Source organism: Wasmannia auropunctata, unplaced genomic scaffold, assembly GCF_000956235.1.
Source record: "Wasmannia auropunctata unplaced genomic scaffold, wasmannia.A_1.0 LD335903.1, whole genome shotgun sequence".
NCBI classification, from domain to species: domain Eukaryota; kingdom Metazoa; phylum Arthropoda; class Insecta; order Hymenoptera; family Formicidae; genus Wasmannia; species Wasmannia auropunctata.
The window spans coordinates 73,884-100,212 of NW_012026987.1; the positions used below are offsets into that span (position 1 = coordinate 73,884).

General features: G+C 37.5%; 3 protein-coding genes across 9 annotated transcripts; 2 read left to right on the forward strand and 1 right to left on the reverse strand.

Moving 5' to 3' along the window:
- Positions 1-71: 71 nt before the first annotated feature.
- LOC105455220 (suppressor of hairless protein) lies at positions 72-7,213 on the reverse strand. Of its 3 annotated transcripts, none has more exons than XM_011698365.1 (3): positions 6,809-7,213; positions 5,695-5,914; positions 72-3,239 (listed from the first exon to the last, which is right to left on the reverse strand). In XM_011698365.1, the coding sequence occupies exon 3, from the start codon at positions 3,116-3,118 to the stop codon at positions 1,589-1,591; it is 1,530 nt and encodes a 509-aa protein (XP_011696667.1). In that variant the 5' UTR covers positions 3,119-3,239; positions 5,695-5,914; positions 6,809-7,213; the 3' UTR covers positions 72-1,588. The 3 variants fall into 3 exon arrangements, with proteins under 3 accessions (XP_011696667.1, XP_011696668.1, XP_011696666.1); XM_011698366.1 differs by adding an exon at positions 3,367-3,459 and having other exon boundaries at positions 5,695-7,213; XM_011698364.1 differs by having other exon boundaries at positions 5,695-7,213.
- A 949-nt stretch (positions 7,214-8,162) lies between these two features.
- Positions 8,163-14,652, forward strand: LOC105455222 (DNA repair protein complementing XP-G cells). 3 transcript variants are annotated; one of them, XM_011698368.1, is made up of 10 exons: positions 8,163-9,588; positions 9,768-9,929; positions 10,154-10,329; positions 10,584-11,027; positions 11,156-11,372; positions 11,453-12,738; positions 12,814-12,912; positions 12,989-13,202; positions 13,374-13,610; positions 13,706-14,652. In XM_011698368.1, exons 2-10 carry the CDS (start codon positions 9,842-9,844, stop codon positions 14,398-14,400), a joined length of 3,456 nt encoding a protein of 1,151 aa, XP_011696670.1. In that variant the 5' UTR covers positions 8,163-9,588; positions 9,768-9,841; the 3' UTR covers positions 14,401-14,652. The 3 variants fall into 3 exon arrangements, with proteins under 3 accessions (XP_011696670.1, XP_011696669.1, XP_011696672.1); XM_011698367.1 differs by lacking the exon at positions 8,163-9,588 and having other exon boundaries at positions 9,670-9,929; XM_011698370.1 differs by lacking the exon at positions 8,163-9,588 and having other exon boundaries at positions 9,671-9,929; positions 13,686-13,772.
- A 1,642-nt stretch (positions 14,653-16,294) lies between these two features.
- LOC105455223 (spastin) lies at positions 16,295-21,661 on the forward strand. 3 transcript variants are annotated; one of them, XM_011698371.1, is made up of 7 exons: positions 16,295-16,844; positions 17,056-17,226; positions 17,917-18,189; positions 19,337-19,692; positions 19,772-20,103; positions 20,270-20,580; positions 21,240-21,661. In XM_011698371.1, exons 1-7 carry the CDS (start codon positions 16,307-16,309, stop codon positions 21,401-21,403), a joined length of 2,145 nt encoding a protein of 714 aa, XP_011696673.1. In that variant the 5' UTR covers positions 16,295-16,306; the 3' UTR covers positions 21,404-21,661. The 3 variants fall into 3 exon arrangements, with proteins under 3 accessions (XP_011696673.1, XP_011696674.1, XP_011696675.1); XM_011698372.1 differs by lacking the exon at positions 17,917-18,189; XM_011698373.1 differs by lacking the exon at positions 21,240-21,661 and having other exon boundaries at positions 19,772-20,075; positions 20,270-20,363.
- Positions 21,662-26,329: the final 4,668 nt, after the last annotated feature.

A 26,329-nucleotide genomic window follows, 5' to 3' on the forward strand; every position in this document is an offset into this window, starting at 1 on the left:
ATTCACAGTTTTGATAAAAAATCAAGAAAAATATACTTATGTGTAATGCCATGTATCTAACGATAGAGAGATTTGTTTTGTACATTTTATTTTATTTATTAAAGTTGGATGACTAACCGAAAATTAGTTTTACGCGAGCATCTCCAGGATATCTAACGCAATTGTTACACCGGGATCCATGTAATTGTAATCACAATAAGTGCTGTACGTACATTGAGATACTATATACATAGAATCACACACATCACTCACACACACACACATACACGTACACGTACATTGTCAGAAGAAAACCATGTGTCTCATTTCTAAAGCGGATTTGACGATCGTCTCTCCGAAATACAGAGAAAAGAAAGAATGCATACGAATATTCTACTGACTTGTCAATCTCTGACCATTTTCACAATCAGCGTCAATTCACGCAACACACATCACACGTTTTCATTCAATAAAATATGCATTTATCATGCATCTCCTAATAAATAATAAAAAAAACTATTGACACCGCGCGCGTTTAAATTTACAAATGTACCAAATGTTGAGGCCATCGTGCGCGGGTTCAAAAATACATCGTGTATGTACTATCTCCCTCTCTCATCTTTGTACAGGATGGACCATTCATACGAAGCAACACTTGGATTTCGGTATGGATTTCTCGATTGCTCTCGCAAATTCGTTTTCTTCTTTTTGCGAAATTATATTTTTTTTATCAGATAAAACGGGGTCGACATAATCTAAAAAATTGAAATTTATTTAGAATCAGCAATAACAACAATGTAGCAAACGCCTGATTATAATTTCGAAATCCACTATACCGAGCTCCAAGCGTGGCAGCAACTTCTTTCATAACAAATACAATGTTGAAAACACAACCATCGTTCGGTGATCGATATGCAAATGTATAGACTGTGTTACTCTTGTTACAAACGTTATTGATTAATAACGTTTGATTATAGTTTTGTATCCTTCTTAAAAATGCTAAATGAGACGAAAATGAAATTATGATATATCTCCAAATCCAATAGAGGTATATCGTAAAAACGATTAAAACTTTTGTCATATAAATCGAATCTTTTAATTTTGTTTGCTTTTCCCGAAAATTCTATCGGCAAATATTCTATACTCGACTCAGTCTATACACACTAGCGCAAGCCGTTAAACCTACAAGATTGCTACGATAAATTATTATCTCTGTAAATCTGTATCTCAACAACTTACGAGTCTAGTGCTACAATCTTTAATGCGCGCGAAATTCAACGCGTCACGTTGTCGCATCACGTAGGATGCACAGAGCGATATGCTACGTTTCCATATTGTTTAAGTTTGCACTGCACCGCGCTGTATCACTGTCGATTTCGAGTAACAAATCTTTCGCCAAATACGAGCAGTCACCATCGCCGCTTTCACTTCCGTCATCATTGTCATTGTCATCGTCGTCGTCGTCGTCGTCGTTGTCGTCGTCGTCATCGTCGTCGTCGTCATTGTCGTCATCGTCGTCGTTGTGAGACACAACGGTTGATGTTGGACCGTTCATATCACTACTACATCGTAAACTTTGGTTCGCGTTATGACGATTATCTAGAAGACATCAGAGACCCGATTGCGGTGGCTGGCCGTGAGTATTCCAGGGCACGTCAGCGGGCATCGCGGCAGGTGGTATACTGGCTTGATTGTGCATGGCACGCGGTGCTCGCATAATCTCGTCGGCGGGCGGACAATGCGGACGCGGTCCGGGCTCGGGTGTATACGTGAAAGTGAGACCGGTCGCGTAAATGATGCCGTCGTTGCGTACAAGAGAGACCGGCACTTGCGTCGGCTGACGTACCCAGAGCCACTCGCCACGGAACAGCGAAATATCCGGCACAACACAGAGCATGCTCTCCTGACATCTGTACATGGTCTCGGCCTCGACGTCGCCGAACCAGACTTGCAGGTTCGGCGTGAAATTATCGCCCGTGAGCTCGAGCATCGCTACGTCGCCGCCACCGTTGAGATGCAGACTGTGAACCAGCGGTACCGGCGTCACCGGTGATCGTACCGGGCCCATGCCCTCGAAAAATTGATACTCGGCCTTGTCAGTGCTGATGATGGTCCAGCAGGCGCCGTCGTTGATCATCTCCTTGTTGGCTTCCTTCGGGCAAGGCGTAGCCTGAAATTGTATTATACGCTCCTGCGACAGGCACAGGTACATATGATCCGTGTCCTTCATGTAAAAGGCGCACTTGTGCAATTGCGATACAGGATCGTCGGCCTCGAGGCTGGCCATTTGTTTGTCCACCTTGCGAATCACCAGCCGTGGCAGAGCCATTCCCGTGACAGAGCATACCAGTTTCACGGTGCTGCCATAGTGCACGTAACCGTCGCGCACTTGAAACTCCTCCGACTCGCTCTCGTTATCGTCCAGGAGATGGATGGTAAACGCGCCCCACTGCGTCGAGCTCGCGTGGAAATTGCCGTTCTCCACGTGGAGGTAGCGCGTACTGACTGTCTGCGATCGCAGTCGATTGAAGAGCGCTACCTTGGTACCGCTGGCGATGCACAGGTCCGCATTCTTCAGGGACTGTTTCTTCTTGGACGGCTTCGAGATCACCTTGATACGCTTACTGTGAAACACGCCGATGTCATGGCCGCTGCCGTAAAACATTTTAACAGAGAGCATAAAGTGCTTGCGCTTGTCCGAATCGGAGATGTAAAGGGTCTTTGCCGCGCAGTACTGTTTGCCGTTGTTCAGATCCAATTGTTGCATGTCTTGATCCGAATTACCAATGCCGATAAAAGCGCACAGCTGAGCGCTCTGTTCGCTCTCGCCTTCGCGCAACATTTGCTCCTGACGCATCCTCCAGCCATCGCCGAAGAGGTAGATACAGGGTGGTGGGCAGAAGAATCGTTTCTCATTGCCGTACGACTTTTGCGCAACCTTGGCATGTAAGATCACGATCACCATGTCGCTACGATCGCGCAGATAACGTTCCATCGCCTCGCGGGTCAGCCGCTGGTCTTGGTGATCGGGCCTATAGATGCCGGAGCCGAATCGAGGATAAACGGACATGACCGAGGTCGGCGAGGGTGGAGATTGCATACCATGTGCCATCGTTGGCAGTCCGAATTGGTGTGGCATATTTAAAAGTCCGGATTCGACTCTCGTGAGCGAAACGGAATATTGCAAAATTGCCGCCGTTGACGCTCACTTATATCTTCATCTTTCAAGCAGCATCTCGAATGCCTTCTCGATCTCTTACCTACGGCGAGAGAGAGAATTAGATTATCTGAGTGATAAACTTAGATATATATATATATATATATATATATATATATATATATATGTATATAAATACCTACAAAACTATAAGATATTGAATAACATACATATACCATACAAGCAAGTATAGTTGTCAGTGCAGTTTGTCGTGCGTTTACCATTACCTCAATGGGAAAAGTGTAATAATAACGTGTAGCGTGCTAGATGAAAAATCGGAAAGAGAATTAAAATTAGTACGAGAAAATAAGATGGAATTAGTCGAAATCGTGTATAAGAAATATAACTCGGTTAAAATAGCACAGTTGCACTGTTACAATGTGAACACGACGAACGGTAGCAGGTATTTTTAAATTAAAAATAGTGCGAACAAAATAGATGATGTCTTTTTTAAACCAATGTCTTATACCTATGTACCAATTTACATATGTGTAAGTATTGGATATAGATGAATATATATACCTAATCCTGCATATGCGTGTATGTATAGGTATATAAGAGCGTATTACAAAGGTATAAAAGTATAAGTAGAAGTAGACGATATCGTGACTTTAAATGCGTGATAATGTATTCGCATAATATACAGTAGCGTCACCGTTAGTCATTCGCGCGATTAAGCGTACCAAACTGCATACAAATGTCTGCTCGTTTGAAGCTTTAGCGTGAGAAAGATTTTTGCTTTTTACAGGGGACAAGACGTAATTAACTTGAGATATCTTTCTCTCTTCAAACGAGCTATCAAGAATTGCTAGTCTTGGCACAGGAAAGAGGAAGCAACATACACACATACGCACACGCACACGTACACACACGCATGCCGTGAGAACCAAGCCGGGCTCATTTTTCCTGCATGAATTAAAAGCACTTCTATCCATTGTAGCCAGGTAGGTAGAGTTTATGTTTATACACTGGGAAAGAACATACAGATTACAATTAATAGCATAATTTTTTAGCTCGTTAAACGAACGTTATATTAATTACACGAAATCGATGTTACATTAATCAACACTATACAAATGTATATACAAATTTTACAACTTTATTAATCACCACCTACCTTATGTGGATTATACTACTTCTTTTTTTATATACACAGCCCTTTCCTTTAGTTATATTTAGTTCTTGAAAATAAATTTTCGATAAAAATGCTCCCTCTCTGCAGCACTTGTGTCGTTTCAATAAAAACCATCATATATATATATATATATATATATATTGTCCTCTTCAAGGCAGCCTTTAACTATCAATGATATTTATGCCATCTTCTACATAAATTCAGTCACATATGGACCTGATGCAACAGATTATGCTCCATATAGTAATGCAATTCTTAGTAACTAATAATCATTTCGCTTTAATCAGCAAATATTTCTCGCTGATAACATAAAGCAAAATTTAATTGTAATATCATTTAATTTAACGCCAGTGATTAATATAATTAATACTATTTAATTTAATGTCAGTGATTAATACAATATCGTGTACGTATATACGTATATCTCGAGTTTTTACCAAATTAATGATTTCATGTAATTTGTTCTTGTGCTGCTTATCAATCAATAATAGGTATCCCACAATCTGTAGCATGATGTACAATGTTGATGAACAACAACAGAGTAATATAGTAGCAAAAGTTGAGAAATTAGTATTGCAAATCAAATGATAGCTACAATACCAAGATGCAACTGTGAGAAAGTATCTGTCATCACGTGTCATCTGTCGCATATGTCAAGGCATTTCGCTTAATTTATGTAATCGTAGTCAAAATCATGGAATTTGCCTAATAACATAATTCAAGTCTATGATCGCGAATGCTTGATTAAATACTCCAAGAATAGAAATGCAAATGTATTATTCAGCAAGAAAAATACCCGGCGAATTGAATCCGATGTTACGCGATGAATAGTAGAATACAAAACGTGTACCTTGACTCACCGTTTGGCCTTATGAATTGTATCTCATGTATCGGATTAGTTATAACTGCATTGCAAAAAAATGCACACACAACGAAAAATACTGCCAAATTAATACGATACTGTGTTCTAGCCATGCAGGCTGCATGTAGGCGGCTTTCGCGTGCAACATAGCAGAAAGTCAAGATTACGAAAATAGAACAAAAATAAGAAGTGAAACGATAAGCACTTTTTAGTCATTGCCACAGGTTAACTCGTTGCCGCAGGAAAGGGAAAAGACTTGGACGCGGAAAGCTGGACATTTTGATCGCAAAAAAGACACAAGAAGGTGTCAGTTTCCTAGGCGTTGAGGCTTGCTGTGATCCGTGGTTGTCGTGGTTGAAGGGTTATGAAAGGATCGATTGGTCCCCGTGAGGGAACGCGATCGAAACGGCATGTGCAAGGAAGCCAGGCGTTTGTTTATTTATCTTTCGACGCGAGCGAGGTTACGATCTAACAAACAGGTTAAATTCTATGTCAACTTACCCCTTCATTCTTGGCCGGACTTTGAGAGTAACCGCGTACTCGCGTACCCGCGTGCATCCTCCGGGCTATCGATCATCCGGAGCGGCTGCCAAGTTCCGACGATCGTTCACCACTGTTCGCTCCGCTCCGCGACGAATCCTTCCGCGTCCTCTCGTCGGCAGTCGCCTACTCGCCTTCGCCTTCGATGTGTCTTTCTCTCTCTCTCTCTCTCTCTCTCCCCCTAATCCATTCAAAAAACACCTGTTCACTTTCCGAATTTTCCGAACAGTTCTGCCAACTTAATCGCGGCCAACGAACGAACGCGGCAGCGCCGGCAGCGCAGCGCGATGCGCGTACGCGCGCAACTTGAAATTATCGAATCGAACAATTCACACGATACGAAACTATGACGAAACAATTTGTCAATATATTATATTCGCTTTATACAAGTCACGCGTCTTCTTTTTACAATTCTGTAGAGTAATGTATGTATGTACATACAAATGACATAAATGAAATGAAATCGAACCGGATCAGCGACTGCACCGCGGTAACGATCGTCCTTAATATGCAACTGACGGATAACTAACTTCCAAGTGTTCAGAGCAGAGTGTACAGCAACGACGTAATGTTATAGAGTTATTGCGGCGCTTGCCGCCGCGCCGCGCGTAAGTGGCTGTACCGCATAAACGTGCAAGCAATGAAGAGGGAGGGGGGAAGGGCTCCGCGCGAGAACTCTCTCCCCGATTCTCGAAAGTGGAAAACGATAATATCGCGGCGATGATAATTAAATATATATTTGAGTGCGCGTTCTCGGACGATATGCGCTGACGTGTGTTTACCTCGATGTATGAGAATCGCGCGCAAACTTTCCCCTGGCGTTTGAAATTTCATCCGCGACTGAAATGTTTCAGCTACATTCAATTTACTTGTAACAGTCTTCTATGTCGATTAACAGAGTTTATGCGTCTTGAGCGGCAGACGACAAATTATATATTCGTCATGCAACATATAATTATATTATTCGAGTTAATATTGAGTCGACGCGGCGGGTCTCTCTTATAATTTGACTCACGTTAGATGTACATATGCGTGAAAATTAGTAAGATTCTAATTAATTTGTAGCGAGCCCTACCTGTCTAAGGATTGATTGCTTGATATATAATATCACTTTCTAGATCATAGCCCCGTTCTGCGAATATAGATACAGAAATAGTTCAATTAATCGCCATCAAGCGCGCTAACCGGTGGTGAGCGAGCTGTTTCAATTCAATGATACACTTTCGCAACTATATTATGTATCCGAAAAGTGGAGCACTTTGTTGCTCTCTCTCTCTCTCTCTCTCTCTCTTCTCTCTTCTCTCTCTAGTCGCGATGACAGTCTTTTTTTTAAATCGCCCACAATACTTTCGCGATAACACGGCGCTCGCGCGCACGCGGATACGTCACTGATGCTGCAGCTTCTATTGTTTTACTGTTGTACAATGGCCCGGTCGACCCAAGCGCCTCCAGCTCCCTACCTCCCTCCATTTGACGCGCGCTGCTCGCTCCCGTCGCTTCCCTCCCCTTCTGTCGTTTCCACTCATTCCCTTCTCTCCCCACGTAGCGGCGCCCCTACGGACCGTGGAATTGCTGCCGCAAAAGGATGTTGGGGTTATCCTGGGGGGCGTGGGAAAAACCTGCTGTGGGAAAGAGTGGGTGGCCTCTACCTCACTCCACTTCTGCGATGATGACGATACGATATATATATCGCGTCTATGAATGTGCACGCGCGTATGCCTACATGTGTGTGTGTGTGTGTGTGTGTGTGTGTGTGTGTATGTGTGTTGTACAAAAACCACACATACGCATGTACATACATCGCATTCGTACGTCGCGGTTTTGTCGCGTGATTCGCGTGTGCGAGAGATGCCAGCCAGCCAATGCTGCGTAATAATAGGAGACATGCATGTGTGTACGAGGACAAGTGGAAATAGAGAGAGAGAGAGAAATATTTTAATAATTTTTATCTTTCCTTTGAAATTTTGACTGATTTTTTTTTTGTGACTCGTGAATTAAACGCCAACGAGATAAAGAACTTATTTCTTTTTAATTGTAATTTTAAGCCCTTATACTTTATCAAACTCTTATACTTATCGAACGTCTTATAATAGCACTTTGTGAATCTTTATTGTTGAAAAGAAAGACATTTTCGACTATGTAATTTTAACAAATTTACTGATTTCAATTTCTTTTTAAAACGTTAAGTACTAACTGAAATTAACATTTCTGCAGAAATTGGCACAATTACTTTAAACAGTTTAAACAGTATACGCTACATTTTTGCATAAAAATAATTATCCGAAAAATTGTCGATTCACGAAAAATATTATGTAAATAAACGCTTTCAAGATAATTTTGGCATAGCTCCTTTTATTTTTGATAACACGATCTTTCGCTTTTATATAATTAACGTGCGACTTATTTTATTTATTTTGAACGCTCTTTTTTACCGTATATACATATATCTTTTCACGACTTTTTGTTCACACTTCATATGATTAACTTGAGCTGATATTTATAAATTTTTTAACATTTTTCCAGTCCGCGACAAGTAGATTTTTATTTGAGTGTCACAGTCTGTCTATAAATAATGATAATATTTTAATTTTGCTTTCCATTTAATTTGTATCGTTGCGTGTCACCGATTTATGTCGACTCTGCCTCTCTGCCTCGGCTGAGATTGTGAATTAATTAGTAAAATGAAGGAGAAAAAAAGGATAGACGAATCATCGAGAAACGAAAAATCTCTATTTTTCTATTTTAGTTTTTTGACGATTGATCGTCTATTTTTTCCTTTTTCCTGATCATTTTGCCAAACGAGTACGTACGTATAATGACGTTTATTTGACGTTTGATCACGTTTTATTACAAAACAACAAAAATATATAAGCGAATAATAAACAAATAATCTTTAATTTTTTCATGCGTTAGAAAATCGATGGCATAAGGTATAATTTAATATAAAATAATGAAAGAATAAAATTGAATCGCTAAATAGCGCTCCCTTGACGCGTACGGCTTGTGTATATATATTATTAGTCTTTTTTAACTGTAGGCGAACGTAATTCTCGTAATAAACGAGCGCAAGTCGGCCGCAAAGTTCGGCCCAAGTTTTTACAAAGCCCGAATCCCGATTCCCACGCTCGTTCTTTTTATTTTACGAAGGTGCGAAGATACCGCGGCGCAAAATTATACCGCGCGCGCGAGCGTGATTCTGATACGATCTACTATTGTAATTATTGCGCGATTCTAATTATTATCGTTGCCCTCAAGGAATAAATAAGAATGCGGAACAACGATGCATATAATTGACTGTCGCAGTTTAAAATCGCTGCCGAGCTCGAATGCGCAACATCTACAACGCATAAACTGCTGATTACGTACGCGTTTCTCGCCATTGATCATCGTCTGCTGGTTAACCGGATTTTATGCCAGATTAATCGCACGTTCGGCACGTGCAATTGGCGTAATCATTGCATGCAGTGTGCCTGGAATTTGCTCTATAAAATTCCATTCAAAATTATCCACATGGAATACATTTTTCAGGCATATATTAAACAAAATAATTGATATCGCATTGAGTTTGCATAAACCTGGCATTTTGGAAATGCAATACGTTAAATTAAACTAAGCGACACAAGCGAGAGTATGATTTGATTCGAGTTGACTCTCAATCAGTTGAATCACACTCATGTCAAAACAGGCATACTTATAGGTTAACGCAGGCACTGCAGGCCGCGGTCCCGCGCGGATACGAACGATCGAGCTCGGCCAGCGGCGTGGCTAGAGTGAAGTGCAGCTGACCGCGTAACGCGTTCGTGGTTCGCGCCACGGCGCGCGATCGCGATACATCGTGAGCTGTGTCGCGACTGCGTGAGTATATGTGACGTTTGGTGTTTGCCTCCTTTCATCAGCTGACCGCACACAACACACACACACACACACACACACACACACACCCACGCGCGCGCCATATGCATACATATATACATTACGGTACGCTAATGTGCGCGCGAGTTGATCGCGTACTACGCTACTACGCATACTTTTAGGTTAATAACAGGTTATGTCATATAATAAATTGAATTTTTAAAAATAATGGATCAACACGCTTATCTCTGAAATAATGGGAGTATATGGCTTGTGGAAATTGCTCGAGCCATCCGGAAAGCCAGTATCCTTGGAGAGTCTCGAGGGTAAAGTCTTGGCGATCGGCGAGTATTAATATTTATAATCTGTATTTGTTTCGATATCAGAAAAGCTTACAAATATAATTTTAAACTTTATTTAATTCTTAAGTTCAGTTAAACATTTCGCCAAATTTTAAAATGATGAGTACACAACCAAAGTCGCGCTCCTACTGTGGCTCAACTTTAATATCATTAAAATACAATTGTTTATAAAATGACAAACTTTTGTAATGTCTAATATCTTACAGATATATCAATATGGATGTATCAAATGTTGCAAGGATATCAGGATAGTCATGGTGCTCCTAGACCCAACGCACATTTGCTTGGATTATTCACTAGGATATGTAAACTTTTATATTATAAGATCAAGCCCATTTTTGTCTTTGATGGAGGTGTACCCATGCTCAAGAAAAATACAATTGTAAATATGCTAGGCTTATATTTTTTTTCTATTGAGAAATAATGATCTTCAACTGAAACATTTAACGGAAAGAATATTGTCGGAAGAACGATATATTGTATAAAACTTTAAACTTTGCATTTGCACTTTGCATTTAATACGCACAAGCTAAACTGTTCTTCTATCTTGATTATAATATTGTTCGTACTCTTAATTAGCTCACCGTGGGAACCAGGTAGTGAGAAAAGAGCCTCCTCATTCTTTTGTGTTCACAGGCCTTGCGCAGGAAGCAGAAATCTATTGCCACGAGTAAGGCGCAGAAAATAAAGGTGGATTTGATAAACAACTTGATAAAGCACAGAGTTGTAAAAACCGTTCTTAACAAAGATTCCAAGAATCAAAATAGTGAGACGATACAAACAGGGATAAATATGCACACCAAACATTCTAATGAAGATATGTTTGTTCTGTCTGATATTCCTAGCGTCAGCAGCTCGCAGCAGAGTTATGTCGATGACGATTCATATCAACACGATTCTGACACTCTTGTCGAATTAAGTCCACGAAAGCAATCTAAATGGACAGGAAATATACACAGTGTCGATGTAACTAGTAGCGAATTTAAAGCATTACCTGCAGATGTTCGTTACGATATACTTACTGATCTTAAAGAAACGAGAAAACAAAATTCCTGGGGTCGTTTGCATGAAATGCCTCAAGTATGTACAAATGTACATTAAAACTACAATATGTAACATCAACGATTAAGTATAGATTATGTTTTATTATAAGTCATGTGTATGTAAAATCTCTCTCTCTCTCCTAAATATTTTGTATCCAATTGTAGGAATCGCAAGACTTCTCAGGCTTTCAGTTGAAACGTTTGCTTAAACGTAGACATGTGCAAGCATCTTTAGAATCCGCTGAAAAGGAAATGGGTGGAAAGACACTAACATTGGAAGAATTGGACAAGCTACTAACTGAACAAGGCGTTGATACAAAGAGCAGAGACACGGCTTTTCGAATAGCCGCGGATAATACAACCAGATTGATTTATATCAATGGTATGTGCGCTAAACGTTGAAATTGTTTCGTACGCACGTTGTGATCTATTTAACAATGAATTTTATATCATTTTACACAGACAAAAACACATTAGCAAAAAAATCCGTTGCGAACGAATCAGAGGCGGATAAAACGTTACAGGATGCAAATGAACAAGTTGAATCTGTGGCTGGCCCAAGTAATCCTGTGTCAATCATGGAAAATATTAACGAACATGAATTAAACTACGATTCTGATAGTGAGACCGATATATCAGTTTATGATGATGATAATGATGATGCTCTACCTATCGCAGAAAACATCAATGAATACACATTTGACAGCGATTGGGAATCTGAAAATGATATAAACGAATCATTGGCATTATTGGGGAAAAGCGTTACGAATCCTGCATTAACATACATGGTAGAACATAGCGGTTTGTCTCAAAATCAGATCATGCATCTTATTAAACGTAATAAGGACGAAAGTCACAAGATTGCAAGTAAACGCATAAAAGAAGATATTTGTGTAGAATCGGCACAAGTCACGACGAAGCCGTGTAGTTCAATGGATGATGAATCAATATTAAAATTTTCTGAAAATTGCCAGCAAGTGTCGAAATTCGTAGAATCGCGGAGTATGAAAGATGCACGCATGTCTAAAGAGAATATGGCCGATGAATTAATTCCGTTTAGTCAAGAATCAGACAATTTCACTCGAGTGAAACAATTAAAGAATAATACTAAGACTTCACTAAATATCACTGATGTTACATCTGATATCTCAAGTTTGGATAAAAAAAGAATATTTGACGAACGTTCTCCTGCTACGAAATCTAATGATATAATACAAATAGATCTAGCGTCTGATTCCGATTCCGACGATTTTATCGAAATCCAAGATGTTCCGACACATGATATGAATATTTCAAGAAATGTTACAAAGAAAAAAGATATCGAGATAACTTTCAAGTCCGATAAAAAACTAGAGGACGATCTATTTGCCGATATATTTTTGGAAGTGAATAAAGAAGAAGTTGTTCCGGAAGAACAAGAACAATCTGTTGATACGATAAACGGTGAATATCAAACACAATTAATTTCTGAAAACAGTAATAATTTGGAAGATAGTTTCTTAGACACAATATCTGAGGAATCGATCGAAGAAAAAGAAAAAACGGAAATCGAATTGCTAGAATCAGCATTTCAGTTAGGCAAGAATATATCGAATGACAAAGACAAAATATATGACCTCGACAACTCGAATAAATCGATGAAAGGAGATAATACAGACACGTCTACTCAAGATGATTCTCTTCATGAATGTATACAGGAAAAGCCAAAAGTGTTACCTATTGCTAAAGAAGATTTGATAGAATTGAAAGTAAACTTGACATTATTTTATTGTATTTTTAGTTTTTACCTATTATTAGCCTGTGATACAAGTATGTATTTACAGGAACAATTAGAGGATGAACAGCAAGAACTCGCAAGAGATATTGGCAAACTCGAGAGACAAGCTACCAATATTTCTGAGCAAATTAAAACCGACGCACAGGTATATTTGAAAATGAATAGATAAAACGATGTACGTTATATCTTGCTTGCATACGTCATATTATATTTATTTGTAGGAGCTCTTACGTTTGTTCGGCATACCATATATAATAGCTCCCATGGAAGCGGAAGCACAGTGTGCGTATTTGGAACAAATTAAACTAACTGATGGTACAATTACAGACGATTCCGATGTCTGGCTTTTTGGAGGCCGATGCGTATACAAGAATTTTTTCAACCACAACAAGAGAGTGTTACAATTTCGTGCCTGCGATATTCAACATCATTTTAGTAAGCATAGATTCATTACTATCTTAAGATAGAACGGCAATAATATAATACCAATTTGTGTGTGTGTGTGTGTGTGTAATTTTTATTTAAAAAATTACGAAAATCAAATATATATAGATATATCAAGTATTATAGATTTAATAATAAAATAATTGCATATCTCAATTACAGAACTCAGTCGCAATCAATTGATACAATTAGCCCTTTTGGTTGGCAGTGATTATACTGCAGGGGTGGCTGGCGTTGGACCAGTTACCGCACTAGAAATATTAGCCGCGTTTCCTGCCGATGGAGATAACGTATTACATGGATTACATAATTTTTGTTCGTGGATAAAGAAGGGAATGGTTGCCGCTCCTGGGAAAACAAGCTTACGCAATAAATTACGAAGCATGAAATTGAACAGAGGTAAGTGGCAGTCTCACCTAGACACCTAGATCGATAAGGATGAGTAAAGTAAATGGAATAAGTGATTGCGAGTAGCGTGACTTACTATTTGACAGATTTCCCAAATCAAGCGGTTGTCCAAGCGTATCTCTTTCCCACGGTCGATGAATCGAAAGAAACTTTTACCTGGGGTAAGCCGAACCTTGTGCTTCTTTGCGACTATACCAGACAGAAATTTGGATGGACAAAGGGTAAATTCGACGATACGATGATACCGATATTAAGAAGAATGGAAGAAAATAAGAATCAAAAATTATTGGATGCGTACTTCAAAGCGAAAGAGTCTCCGCGCTCGATCGAACCAAGCTTAAGTAAAAGAGTTCAGAAGGCTTTGCGCAGATTGAATAGTGACGGAGATATGGATACGGATGACAACGTAGATGGCCGTAAAGAACCTCGACTTAAGAAAAGTAAAAAAGGCAATCCAATTGTCCAAAAGTCGAACGAAGAAAAAACAAGTTCAGAACTTGAACTTGCTCAACTTGATGAGCAAGTACCAACTGAGAGTAGACGGCCTATTAAAATAAATACTAACCCCGAGAGACCTATTAAGGCTGTTGTTGAAAAAAAATATACCAAAGAATATATACCGCAACGAGAGAAAGATAAGGCGTGTGCGTTGGAAAGGAAATTGCACGCTATAGAAATATATAGAAAATCAAAACGAGGTTTAGATAAAACGAGAAAAGTAAAATGCAAAGCACGAAAAGTCAAGGAACAGGCAGAACTATCGGAAAGCGATAGCAATTAGATCTAAATTCTAAATAAAAGAAGAAAAAAACTGTATGTTTTTATCACATGTTCTTCAAAATGTATCACTTATTATGTATGATCTGTGTGTGTGTATACACCTTTATCATATTGTTAAGTACTTGTCTACAAGTTCTACAATAGCGATGTAACTAGGCTAAATCTCTTGTACATTTTTTCTCTGTTACAAAAATTTAATGATTACTCGTCATGTTTAATTGATCTTATCGGTAATACATGATTCTTATATATACATATAAGCACTACTTTACTGATAACATACATATATATATAATGTGCAGATCCTAAGATTTTACATTATCGGTAGTGTAATGAAAAATTGAAAAATTCAATCAATATACAGAAATAATACACAGATTAATTATTTTATGCAACACTGCGACAACGTAGCGTTCTGTAATTTTGCTTATCGATTATTGATAGAAATTTATATTATATTTTGATTGTTATATTTGAATAATGCATTATTAACAATTAAGTTGTAAACATATATATTATATGTACATACATACAATACAGTTTAAAAAACGTATAAAATTATAATATTATATTGTTAGTTATAATTGTTTAAATTTTAATAGCCGGCCACGCGAACTCTCAGGGAGAATTTTCCCTGATCTAAGAATGTTGGTTGAATTTTTAATAGTATAATATATATTATTATAAAAAGAGCTGCAGTAGATGGGTTTGATTCTCTACTAATGATAATGGTACCGATCGTAGATCAAAGAGGTATCAAACGATATCTTATATGTTAATTTCGTTGTCAAGTCACTCACGTCGTCACCGACGAGGTTACTCTAAAGTAATGCGCGGGTTATATTATTAAAAACGGCTGGCCAAAGGCAAATTTTCATATAATTTAGATATAATTGTATATAAATTGAATGAAACTTTTCACTGTCGATAATAAAGTATATAAGTGATTTGGCGACGTAAAATTGTAATTATTAATTAACGATGCGATCGTATTTGTTATCCTCGCGGTACCCAGTAGCCGAAATGGTTGGAAATGTCATTGTTCTTCAAATACCCCCCCGCCCCCCACGAGTCTATTTGACATTTCACGAAAATTCGGAAAATTTTCCTTTGGCCGCGACCGTCTTTATTCAATCAATAATACCTCGTCGATGCTACCGTATGTAGAATATAGTGTATAATACACACAATGCAATCGCTCTTGAGACAACTCTACCGCGGTATGTAAGTATAGTGTAGCGTAGACCAGCGTAGACCGCTTTCGGTTTTGCCGCGCCGGGCGGCGGGCCGGAACGGGACAGGAGTGCCGCGCCGCCGGGAGCGGAGTGATGATGATGATCAGTGCCAGCGCCGAGCGGGAGCGTCGACTGTCGATTGCATCGAGGAGTCAGGAGAGCCGATTCGAGATAGAAGTGGATCAAAACAAGCGATGCTCAAGCTGAATGGAGACTCACGTGATCCCTTCATTGGTTGTGGTCGCCGCCGCTTTGTGAGAGACGCGAGAGTAAGTCGTGAGAGAGGAACGTGAGGGAGAGGCGCGTGAGATTGACTCGTCTTCATTCCCATCTCGTCGACTCTTCTTCCAGGAGGTATCCCGTAACTCTCGTAACACCGCAATTCTTCGCGGCGTCTTTTCTTCTTCCTGTCGCTCCGGGATAGTCCAAGCATAGTCCACGCGGTCGAGCCGGGACTCGAGCCGGGACGACAATGTAGGTCCAATCCTCCACGTCGACGCTCCACGTCGAAGCAAGCCCCTGCTTCTCGACCGCCGCGGCCGCGTCGGGGATGTCTGCACGGCTACTCGAGATAGTCGAGACTCTCGAGAGTACCACCATCGTCGACGACACGAACCACCAACACCTGCACCGCAATTACGCAAATCACGTAGCGAATCGCATCCTTGGGAGATGTCTTGCAGCGATGGCGCGCGCCCAACCCGTAAATTCGGCACAAAGTCGCCGAAGAAACTGTGCGTGACAAAGAGCGAAAACGGCGACAAAACCACAACGACGATCAGCTGCTCCAGTCATCGTCACAATCACTATCATCACAGCCATCATCGTTTCCTGGACGGCTCGCAGCCGTCGGTGCACAAGCGCAATCTCTACATCGTCTCCTTCCCGCTGATACTGCTGTTCAACGTTCTGCGCACTCTGCTTTATCAGTTGTTTGTGGTGTTCAAATACCTCTACACCTCTACGTCTCAACTGATTCAGCGCAGACAGGCGTCCAAACAGGCCTGTCAACTAGAGATTGTTGTGGGACAAAAGTCTGATGATCGTTTGATCAACGGTAATCGAATAGAAAGCGAGGTCATGTCGCAAGTGCCTAGACGCCCCATCGGACCAGGTCCTGGGGATCCGTTGCTAGCCAAACAGAAGCATCATCACCGTAGAGCGTTTGAATTTATTAGCAAAGCACTCAAGATTGACGAAGATAACGAAGGTGTGTTGTTTCGCATGATTCAATTAAATATTTAAGTAAGAGTGAAGAGAGGTTTCAATGTACCTATATATAATACTTATATTAGAACAAGTTATTTTATACAAGTATCGTATAATTTCAATATTATACCTATTATTGAATTAAATTGATAGTTCAATTTTTATGTGCTCAATGTGCTGTCTTCTGATTAATCTTGTACTGGTTGGAACAGGCCAAAAAGAAATGGCGATAGAATTGTACAAAAAGGGAATTGGAGAATTGGAGAAGGGCATAGCTGTGGAATGCACCGGTGGACACGGCGAAGTATGGGAGCACGCGCAAAGACTTCACGACAAAATGTGTACGAATTTGGCAATGGCAAAAGACAGGCTCGATTTTCTTGGTTAGTACATCATCGTTGTTACATCTCTTCCACACATTGACGTTTTTTAAGCTATTCCAAGCTTATTTACCTATGGTTTCTTATAGTTTCAAATAGTTTCGTTTCATGCGAATAATACTTAATTGATCGATATCTATGCACCTATTTTTTTCGGCAACAGTATAATCCACAGGTAAATCTTTGGCAATGGCAAGAAAAAGAATGTCGATGTACTTGGCATGTTCGTGTGCAATTTATTTTATTTTTTCGAAATATGCGCGCGTACGTGTGTGTGCGTGCGTGTGTGTGCGTGCGTGTGTGTGTGTGTATATATGTGGTACGCATGCCCGCGTATATAATTATATATAATTTCCTAGATGGTTTACCTTGAGCACAAGTCAATCTTTAGTTTGCATTTCTTTATGGCTATTCAAAGAAAGATAAATAAAATTAAAGTTTGGCATACGTAAATGTATGTTGATAAAATACAGATTGAAAAAGCCCAATCTCACCAAATTTCACGTGGCAGCAGCATTCTAATAGCGATTGAAACGCGCATTTTGCTCCGAGCAAAAATCTAGCTATATTTTGAATATTTTGATACTCACGGTGGCGATACGACCGAAAGATTAGTACAGCCACCTGATCTTCTCTTTAGCTGTCTATAGCCTTACTGCAGCATGGCAGAGAATGTTTTTTTCCTTTTTGTAGCGAGTGTGCGTGAGCTGAGAAAGCTGGGTATCAACAGTAATACCAACAATCGCACATCTGGAAATAAAACGGACGGTGACCATCCGGGAAAGCATCTGAGGGCTCGCCGCAACATGCACACATTTCAAACTGCTCGAACTTCACCTACCATTAGTCATAATAAGAACACAAATAATATACACACGACAGTTAACGCCGGACAGACTATGTGTACCCAGATTCCCAAGTTAAGGCCACGTTCACCAAAAAACTATTTCGCTCATACTATTGAAGGTATTGTTCGCCTGAGATTTTGGGCTTAAGTGCAAAAAAGAGTCGAATGCAAGTAAATAACAGTAATGCTAGCGTCTATTTGGAAAAGATTTGTTTTGTCTTAATCCTATGCATGTCACTTGTTTCATGTACAAGAATGACGTAGAGGAAATGTAGAGATTTGCGCTTTTATCGTAGTTGCCTATGTCTTTTTTTTTTTTTTTTTTAGATTTTATAATTTTTAGAAATTGCCGCATTTTGCTTATTGTAATGCGATACAAATTAAATTAAAGCATCTTGGAAGTAGATTTTAAAGTTATTTACACATCTATGTTTTATATATATATACGTCATAATAATTTTAATAAATACACATCAAGACAGATTAGATGTACGATCTCAAACCAGTACGCGTGTAGATACATTATCACACCACACTATCACATAATTAAAAATGTATAATTTTTTCATAGAGTTTTAATATTTATGCGATTTAAACAGAGATCAGGTAATGTGATGAAACGATGTGTATCTTTTACCTTTTTCTTTAATTCTTGAAAGCAAGAGTTAAAAAAATCGATATATTTTCATAAATAATTTGATCCTTAATACATATACGGAATTTAAATATTCTTGTTTGTTAATTAATTTCTATAAATTAACACCTGTCGCATAAATATCGCAAACGTGACATGTTTTATTGCATTGAATTTTATTAAATTATAATTTTGCTTTTAATCGAAGCAACACAACACAATATGTGTAATGTAATTGCAACTTTATTAGAATACGAGAATATTAGGAAGTATGTATTTTAATATATCGCGCATAAATCCTGATACATAAAATTAATAGGTTTTGTTAATTCTAACGATTTAATTTAATTATGTTATTTATTGCGATAAATTCACATTTTTAATACGCTCCTACTATTTACCATTAAGTTAAACGATACAGATAACAATGTTGAAAATATGATCTTGGCTGTGGAAATATTCTTTTCGTACTTTTACCTTCTTTGCGATATTAGACCCCTTTATCCATTAGACAGAATCTGCATTTAATAATACCGACGATCACACAGTAGCCGATTTTACATCATAAAATTATGTGAAATTGTAAATTGCTATTTTTTAAGCTTTTTTTCTAAGTATAGGCATTGTTTCAGCATCTGGTAGGAAATTATCGGTTCCTGCCAAGCGAATAACAGGAACACCTTTAAGTAAGAGCCAGACATTGCCTCGAAGTATGGGCAGATCGACTCCCATTCAACCTTGCCATAGGACTATGCCTATCAAACCGTCCTCTACCCCACCTTCTGTGAAAAGACAACTGTCTGTACCCGGCAACGGTTCACCTATAAGACGTCCCGGAACACCGACCACTTCGAACAGTAACAGAAGCACGCCAACCAGAAAAGTACCCATTTTAAAGGGCGTGGATCCAAAACTTGCGCAAGTAATTCTCGATGAGATTTTGGAAGGAGGAGCACCAGTGCAATGGGAAGACATCGCTGGTCAAGAAGTACGTCGTTACGTTATTTTGGTCCCTATATTTAATTGTTCCGCTAAATTGATTGTTTTCATCTAATTTTAACTTTCAGACCGCGAAGCAGGCTTTACAAGAAATGGTAATTCTACCGTCGCTACGACCTGAACTATTTACAGGTCTGCGAACACCTGCGAGAGGATTGCTATTGTTTGGACCACCGGGAAACGGAAAGACATTGCTGGCGCGTGCCGTTGCGACTCAATGTAACGCAACATTTTTTTCGATCTCTGCCGCTAGTCTCACATCAAAATACGTTGGAGAGGGTGAGAAGTTAGTGAGGGCTTTGTTCGCTATCGCGCGGGAGTTTCAACCCTCTGTTATTTTCATCGACGAAGTAGATTCATTATTGAGCGAACGTAAGGATAACGAACATGAAGCTTCGAGGTATGCCCATTTGTGTGTGTGTGTGTGTGTGTGTGTGTGTGTGTGTGTGCGTGCGTGCGTGTCGATTCTCTATCTACATTCTAAGAATTATTCTTGCATATTTGAATACATACGTGGATAGTGCATCGGTATGGGAAAGAACGTCATCGATTAACGTGTATTTCAGGAGACTAAAAACAGAATTCTTAGTCGAGTTTGATGGTTTACCATGCAATCCAGAAGAAAGAGTGCTCGTTATGGCTGCTACAAATAGACCGCAAGAATTAGATGAGGCTGCATTAAGGCGATTCACGAAACGTGTGTATGTCACGTTGCCTGACTTGCAAACGAGGAATGCGTTACTCCGAAGGCTCTTGGCCAAACACAATGATCCATTGACGCCCGAAGAGTTGAATGAGATGGCAGTTTTAACGGAAGGATACTCGGGAAGTGATTTAACTGGATTAGCTAAAGACGCAGCACTTGGGCCTATCAGAGGTAACACTGAAAATTTTTTGTATTTGTTCTGTACATTATGAGTGAAGATGAGTGCGTTTGGTCACTCATTTTATAGCCCTTTGTTTTTTGCAAACATGTCGTTATTTTGATGAATATATACACAGACATACATACGATGATCTCCAGTGACGCAAGTTAATTTTTTGTTTATACAACTAGTACATAACAGGCGCGCGCGCGCTGCGTATTGAATCCCATACATCTTCCAATAACATTTATACCAAATTACATTTTAATTAAACAAATTTTAACAATTTTCAATAAAATGACGTTTTAATCGGCCGTTTTTTAATAAAATCACGATTTTTTAGAAAATAGCCACATAATTCATCTTTAAGATAAGCCCAGAAAGAAATCGATATTTTTATTTTTCTAGAAGATATGAATTTTTGGGGAAAAGAATGCAGATAACATGGCATTTGATCGGCAATTTTAAGATAGGATATTGACTGTACAAATGGCAAATTTATTTAGAAATCTTATTATTTGATTTATTCAATTGTATTAAATCTAATATATAAAAATATGAAGAAAGCTCCAAAACACTTTTATGCTGTACCTTGAAAGTGTAGGAAAAATCCGTTACATGTTTTGTCCGTGTAGTTTAACTACAAAATGTGTTATCGTATCATTCTCAGAATTGAATCCAGATCAAGTGAAGGAATTGGACCTCAATTCCGTTCGTAATATTACAATGCAAGATTTCCGTGACTCCTTAAAGAGAATTCGCAGATCCGTTTCACCGGCAAGTTTAGCTGCCTATGAAAAATGGAACTTTGAATACGGAGATGTAAGTCTTTGATTTGAGATAAGCCGCTCCAACAAGAGACTCCAGGAAAAATCACATTTCAATGATTTGAATTTAATCTGTAAAACAGAATTAGAAACGCGTCCCAAAGTTTCGAAACCATGTAAAGAGTCATATAATACTGTGTATATCGACGAATAGTTCTTGTGTTTTTATGCTATTTTACGAACAATATTGATGTTTACAAAAAGACGGCAGTGAAAAGTTAAACAAGATTTTGTCCTTAAAATCGTTACGACGTGCTTTCGTCTTGATGATGAAAAGTCAAGATATTCGCTCATTGTTATCGTGTTTCGTATTGAACTTGGCCATCTATCTGTTCCTCATTGTAATTTAGCAATCGCATTAAAGCAATCTTTTACGATGAATGAAACGTAAAAAAAGGCCTTCCCAACTCGGAAATTCAAAAAGTTATTGAAACTTTGGCAATACATAGAGGATATATACAGAATATGTACCTGACATGTAATCAAAATTTTTTGCTGCCCGAATTCATTCTGAATGATTAAAATCAACTTTTGATGATTTTTATTTTTTTATAATACTATATAATACATATATTATAAAATAATATACAGTATTATAAAAAAAGCGAAAATAACAATATTGAGAATAATGAAAATATATTGCTTCTGCTGTAACTTATATATTTTTTATAATTTTTTAACAAACGATTGATCAGTATTCTAATTAATAAATCTTAATGAAATAAAAGAAATAAATTTTTTCTTTAACATTTTGTTCTGTGTTTCCTTTTGTTGAATAATAAAATAAGAACAAAAGAATGGTCTAATCTTCAAAGATTTGAATTGATTTTAATTTTTTAGGGTGAATTCGGACAATAAAAAAAATTGTTTATTACGTGTCAGGATATTCTCTATATATGTATTGCCAAAGTTTCTACAATTTCTTGATTTGGGGGGGGGACCTTTCCTTTGTTCAACGAATGATTTAATGTCAAATGTTTAAAAAGTTCTAAACTTAAAAGTTTCATATTGATTTTATTAAATATAATACACCATGTATCATATCCAGTGATCGGGTATTTTCAATTAACAGTTTCAATACGTAGCTTTAATGTTACCAGTTCGATATTAAAAAAATGTGTCTTTATTACTTATGTTTATTTATATATTCGTTAGGCTTGTAATTTACGCAGTTCCTTTGTAAGTTGTTTTTTGAAATCTACGATACAATGCTGTTTATTACGATAATTTGCATTTAATATCATGATGTGTTGATTATCTATTGCCGCAATTAACGCGTTAAATACTTAATAATATGTATTTAAAAGAATACATGTGATTGAGCACATATAGTCTAGCTGTTAGAGGGAATGTATCTTTTTAAAGTTGTAAATACTTTTAATTATTGTCGTTTATAAAATTGACACGAACAAATTGAACACAATGACATGATCTGACTTATTATTGCAGCAGTAGAAAGACTGCATTTGCAAAAACGGAACAGTGCGCGTCCAATTAGATAATAAAAAATAAGGTCTATCAGTATATGCAACACATATTAAAAGGAAAAATATTATATGTAGTTGCCTAATTACTATATTTGTGCGACATAGTAGAATATACACATCAAATATGGAAACAAGTATCTCTGCAAAACGCAAAATCAAGCGGAAATAGTAAATTTTATCTTACGCACGTTGATTTTGTGTTAAGTAAATTGTAAATTGCGAGCTAATAGGTATCGTTTCAAGTAGAATTGCATATATTAATCTTGTTATATTTGATACTATTTCAAAAATTCGTTTGATATGTATTGATATATCCAGTTTGTATCAATATATCGATGCAAAAATTCGTTTGATATGTATTGATATATCCAGTTTGTATCAATATATCGATGCATCAAGTTTGCACCAGACTATGCGCGAGATTCATGATTCGAGACAGTTAAAAATTCGCAATTTATCAATCCGTACGAGATTTGTGAATAACGCAAATTGATATATTCATCGAGTTCACATTTGTTGTTTATCATTCACGTCAATTCGTCAGCAGAGCGGTTTTTTTTTTTTTTTTTAACGAAATCAAAGGGCGCAAATTACTACGAATTGCGCATAGTCTGGCGCAAACTTTCAAGAATCATGTGTAAAGAAAGAAAAAGATGATCCGAGAAAGAAGAATGTAAAATTCTGTAAGACAACGAACTGAAAATCCAATCTGTGCTATATGAAATCCTAAGCATTTATCTGTAAAGCTCTATCTACATAAGTCGCAAACGCGGACATTTCTCTCTCTCTCTCTCTCTCTTTCTTTTTTGGTCGTTTGGTTCGTTCTTTCTTTTCTCCGCGTTTGCGTTTGGGTTGTGCGTTTGCGACTTGTGTAGATGGGGCTTAAGGATTATATATAAGCTCGATGAATATAATTGTTATCATATATATATACAAGATAAAATTCCGCGCGTGCGTGTGTGTGTGTGTGTGTGTGCGTGCGTGCGTGCGTGCGTGCGTGCGTGCGTGCGTGCGTGCGTGCGTGCGTGCGTGCGTGCGTGCGTGCGTGCGTGCGTGCGTGCGTGCGTGCGTGTGTACGTATAATGTATGGACACGATTTTTATGACATTTATTTATTGCTTCCGATGCTCAAAAGTAGAATAGTTATGCAGATATAGTGTATTACACAAATTGACATATTCAACTATATTATTACAATACTCTGCAATTACAATGTGGCACAAATTTATTGATCATTCCAGATCAATGACGATCATTCGTGATATCATAGAAATAGGGTCTAATGTCTCTGTAGTTTTGTAGAGTAAAACTTATCCCGTGCAGAGTAACAATATATTAGATAGTAAATTATTTTCCAATGAGTTTTATGCAAACAATGCTTCTTTGATATAGTGAAAGAATAGTAAATGTTATTTACAGGTGAAATTAACAGTTATTTAACAACAGATCTCTTTATGTATGAATAGAATATGATTTGTTTAAATAGATATTCTATTATAGATAAAACATAAGAGATAAATGTAACTCTGACTCCGACAGCTTATTCTCCGCGACACGAAGCATAAATTTGACATTTCGAGATTCTCATTATTGTAATTAAAGAAATCTTGTGATGTTAAACAGCATTCAAGAGCTGTGATGTTACTGCGAGGATAAACTTGATATTTTCGTGGCATTTTAATATGTATTTAACTGCATAAGAATGCGATATACAAATACTCTCTTGAATTATAATTCTGCGTCTTTCTGGAAATTATGTTTGTTAATTTTTCTAAGTGGAAGCGTACAAGAGCCGCGATAAGAGTTCGATTTTTTAAATCCATTAACATGAACGGAGGAGCTTCAGCATTGTCATGATGCTGACTCAGCAGTTTTATCTCCAAATTACTTTGTGATATTAGTTTTTTATATTAATCCTTGCGCACTGCCTATGTAGATTATAATACATATTGTATTATCTATGATATTATCAAATATGAATTATGTTAGTTATATTAATTTGAAATTTGTACTAATTTTGCACAACAAACTCTTTCGCATATAACAATGTATTATTCAAAGACTTTGGTCTTCTATTATGGAACATGCCGAGTCTTGATTAAGTTATTTTGCTACTTTTATAATATATAATAGTAAAAATTGAGTAAGAATAAGGATCGCATATAATATAATATTTATGCTAAAAATTCTACTTAATACCATTTAATATGGTATAATGGTAAATGCATGAGCTACAAGTTAAAAAAAAACTACATGTTTCCGAGAGATTCGTCCCTTTAAAATATTATTTTTCTATGGTTTTGGCGAATCAGTTATATTTAAGTTGTATGTACAAGTGATTATATCAACGATTTTCAAGATCCATTAATATTGTTATGTGTATTCTTTCGCGACAAATTTATCAAATTATAATTTTTACTAATCCATTCCAAGAGAGATGTATGACCTGTATATGTATATCCAGCAGTATTATAGAGTATTTTAAGCTGTGTTGTAAATTACAAACATTAGATTGCCATACAAATTTTTACCAAATATTCTTTGGTCGTGTAGTGTACCGTTCGTAACGTATTATATAAATTCGTGAAACGTTGGCGTTAGAGAAACGACTCTAAAAAGTATATACGCTGTATCTTTTTCTATGCCATCAATTAAAATGGAATATGAAATTCTTTCGTCATTTTTGCCACACACACATACACTCTTGCCTTTCAATATTTATCTACATTCGCAAACTCACTGGAATGGTAAACTATCTTCATGATGTGGTAGTCAACAGAATAATTATACATATCTATTTAATAGATGTTCACCAAAATAACTCGATTAATCCTCCTGTAATGTAAGAATAGCACAGTAGAACTGTACAGAACTGTAAAACATTCTGATGATATTTCATCAGTGTGTCAGATTGTTTCAAGGAATACGTATCTATGAAATATGTAATAAATGTACGTACAGAGTACAAATTATTTCCCTCACATTTCTACTTACAATTAGTTTTATAAGCGAAGATGCAAATCTTTAAGATTGCATCTCACAATTTCTTTTCTTTTTTTCCTTTATTTTATGATATTAAAAATATGTTTCTATATAATTAATTACTATCTAGAGGTAATGTTTATTATTTATAAACACAATTTTTTCTTCCATCAATAAATTGTATTGTTGTGCGAATTGTATGAAATAAGAAAAAGTCGTAAATTCTGGCTAATAAAAAGATATGAGAATATTACTTTTCGCATAAATCGTTGCACAAGTGTTGAAACGGTCCCAAATGGTCTGCAATAACGTCTTCCTAGTTATTGTGGACATTGTCAAGGTGTATTGGTTGTAAAATAAAACCGTATGTATGTATATGTATATGTACATATACATATATCTGGGTATTGTTAATTTTGCGCCAAATATAATTGTGTTATACGTATATATATATATATATATAT

Bases quoted from the DNA above. Each gene is read 5' to 3' on its own strand.
- LOC105455220 (XM_011698365.1), bottom strand. From the start codon at position 3,118: ATGCCACACCAATTCGGACTGCCAACGATGGCACATGGTATGCAATCT.
- LOC105455223 (XM_011698371.1), top strand. From the start codon at position 16,307: ATGTCTTGCAGCGATGGCGCGCGCCCAACCCGTAAATTCGGCACAAAG. The intron at 18,190-19,336 runs GTATTGTTCGCC...GCATTGTTTCAG, and splicing joins TTTCGCTCATACTATTGAAG to CATCTGGTAGGAAATTATCG. The intron at 20,581-21,239 runs GTAACACTGAAA...TATCATTCTCAG, and splicing joins AGCACTTGGGCCTATCAGAG to AATTGAATCCAGATCAAGTG.
- LOC105455222 (XM_011698368.1), top strand. From the start codon at position 9,842: ATGGGAGTATATGGCTTGTGGAAATTGCTCGAGCCATCCGGAAAGCCA. The intron at 12,739-12,813 runs GTAAACTTGACA...ATGTATTTACAG, and splicing joins AAGATTTGATAGAATTGAAA to GAACAATTAGAGGATGAACA. The intron at 13,203-13,373 runs GTAAGCATAGAT...TCTCAATTACAG, and splicing joins CGATATTCAACATCATTTTA to AACTCAGTCGCAATCAATTG.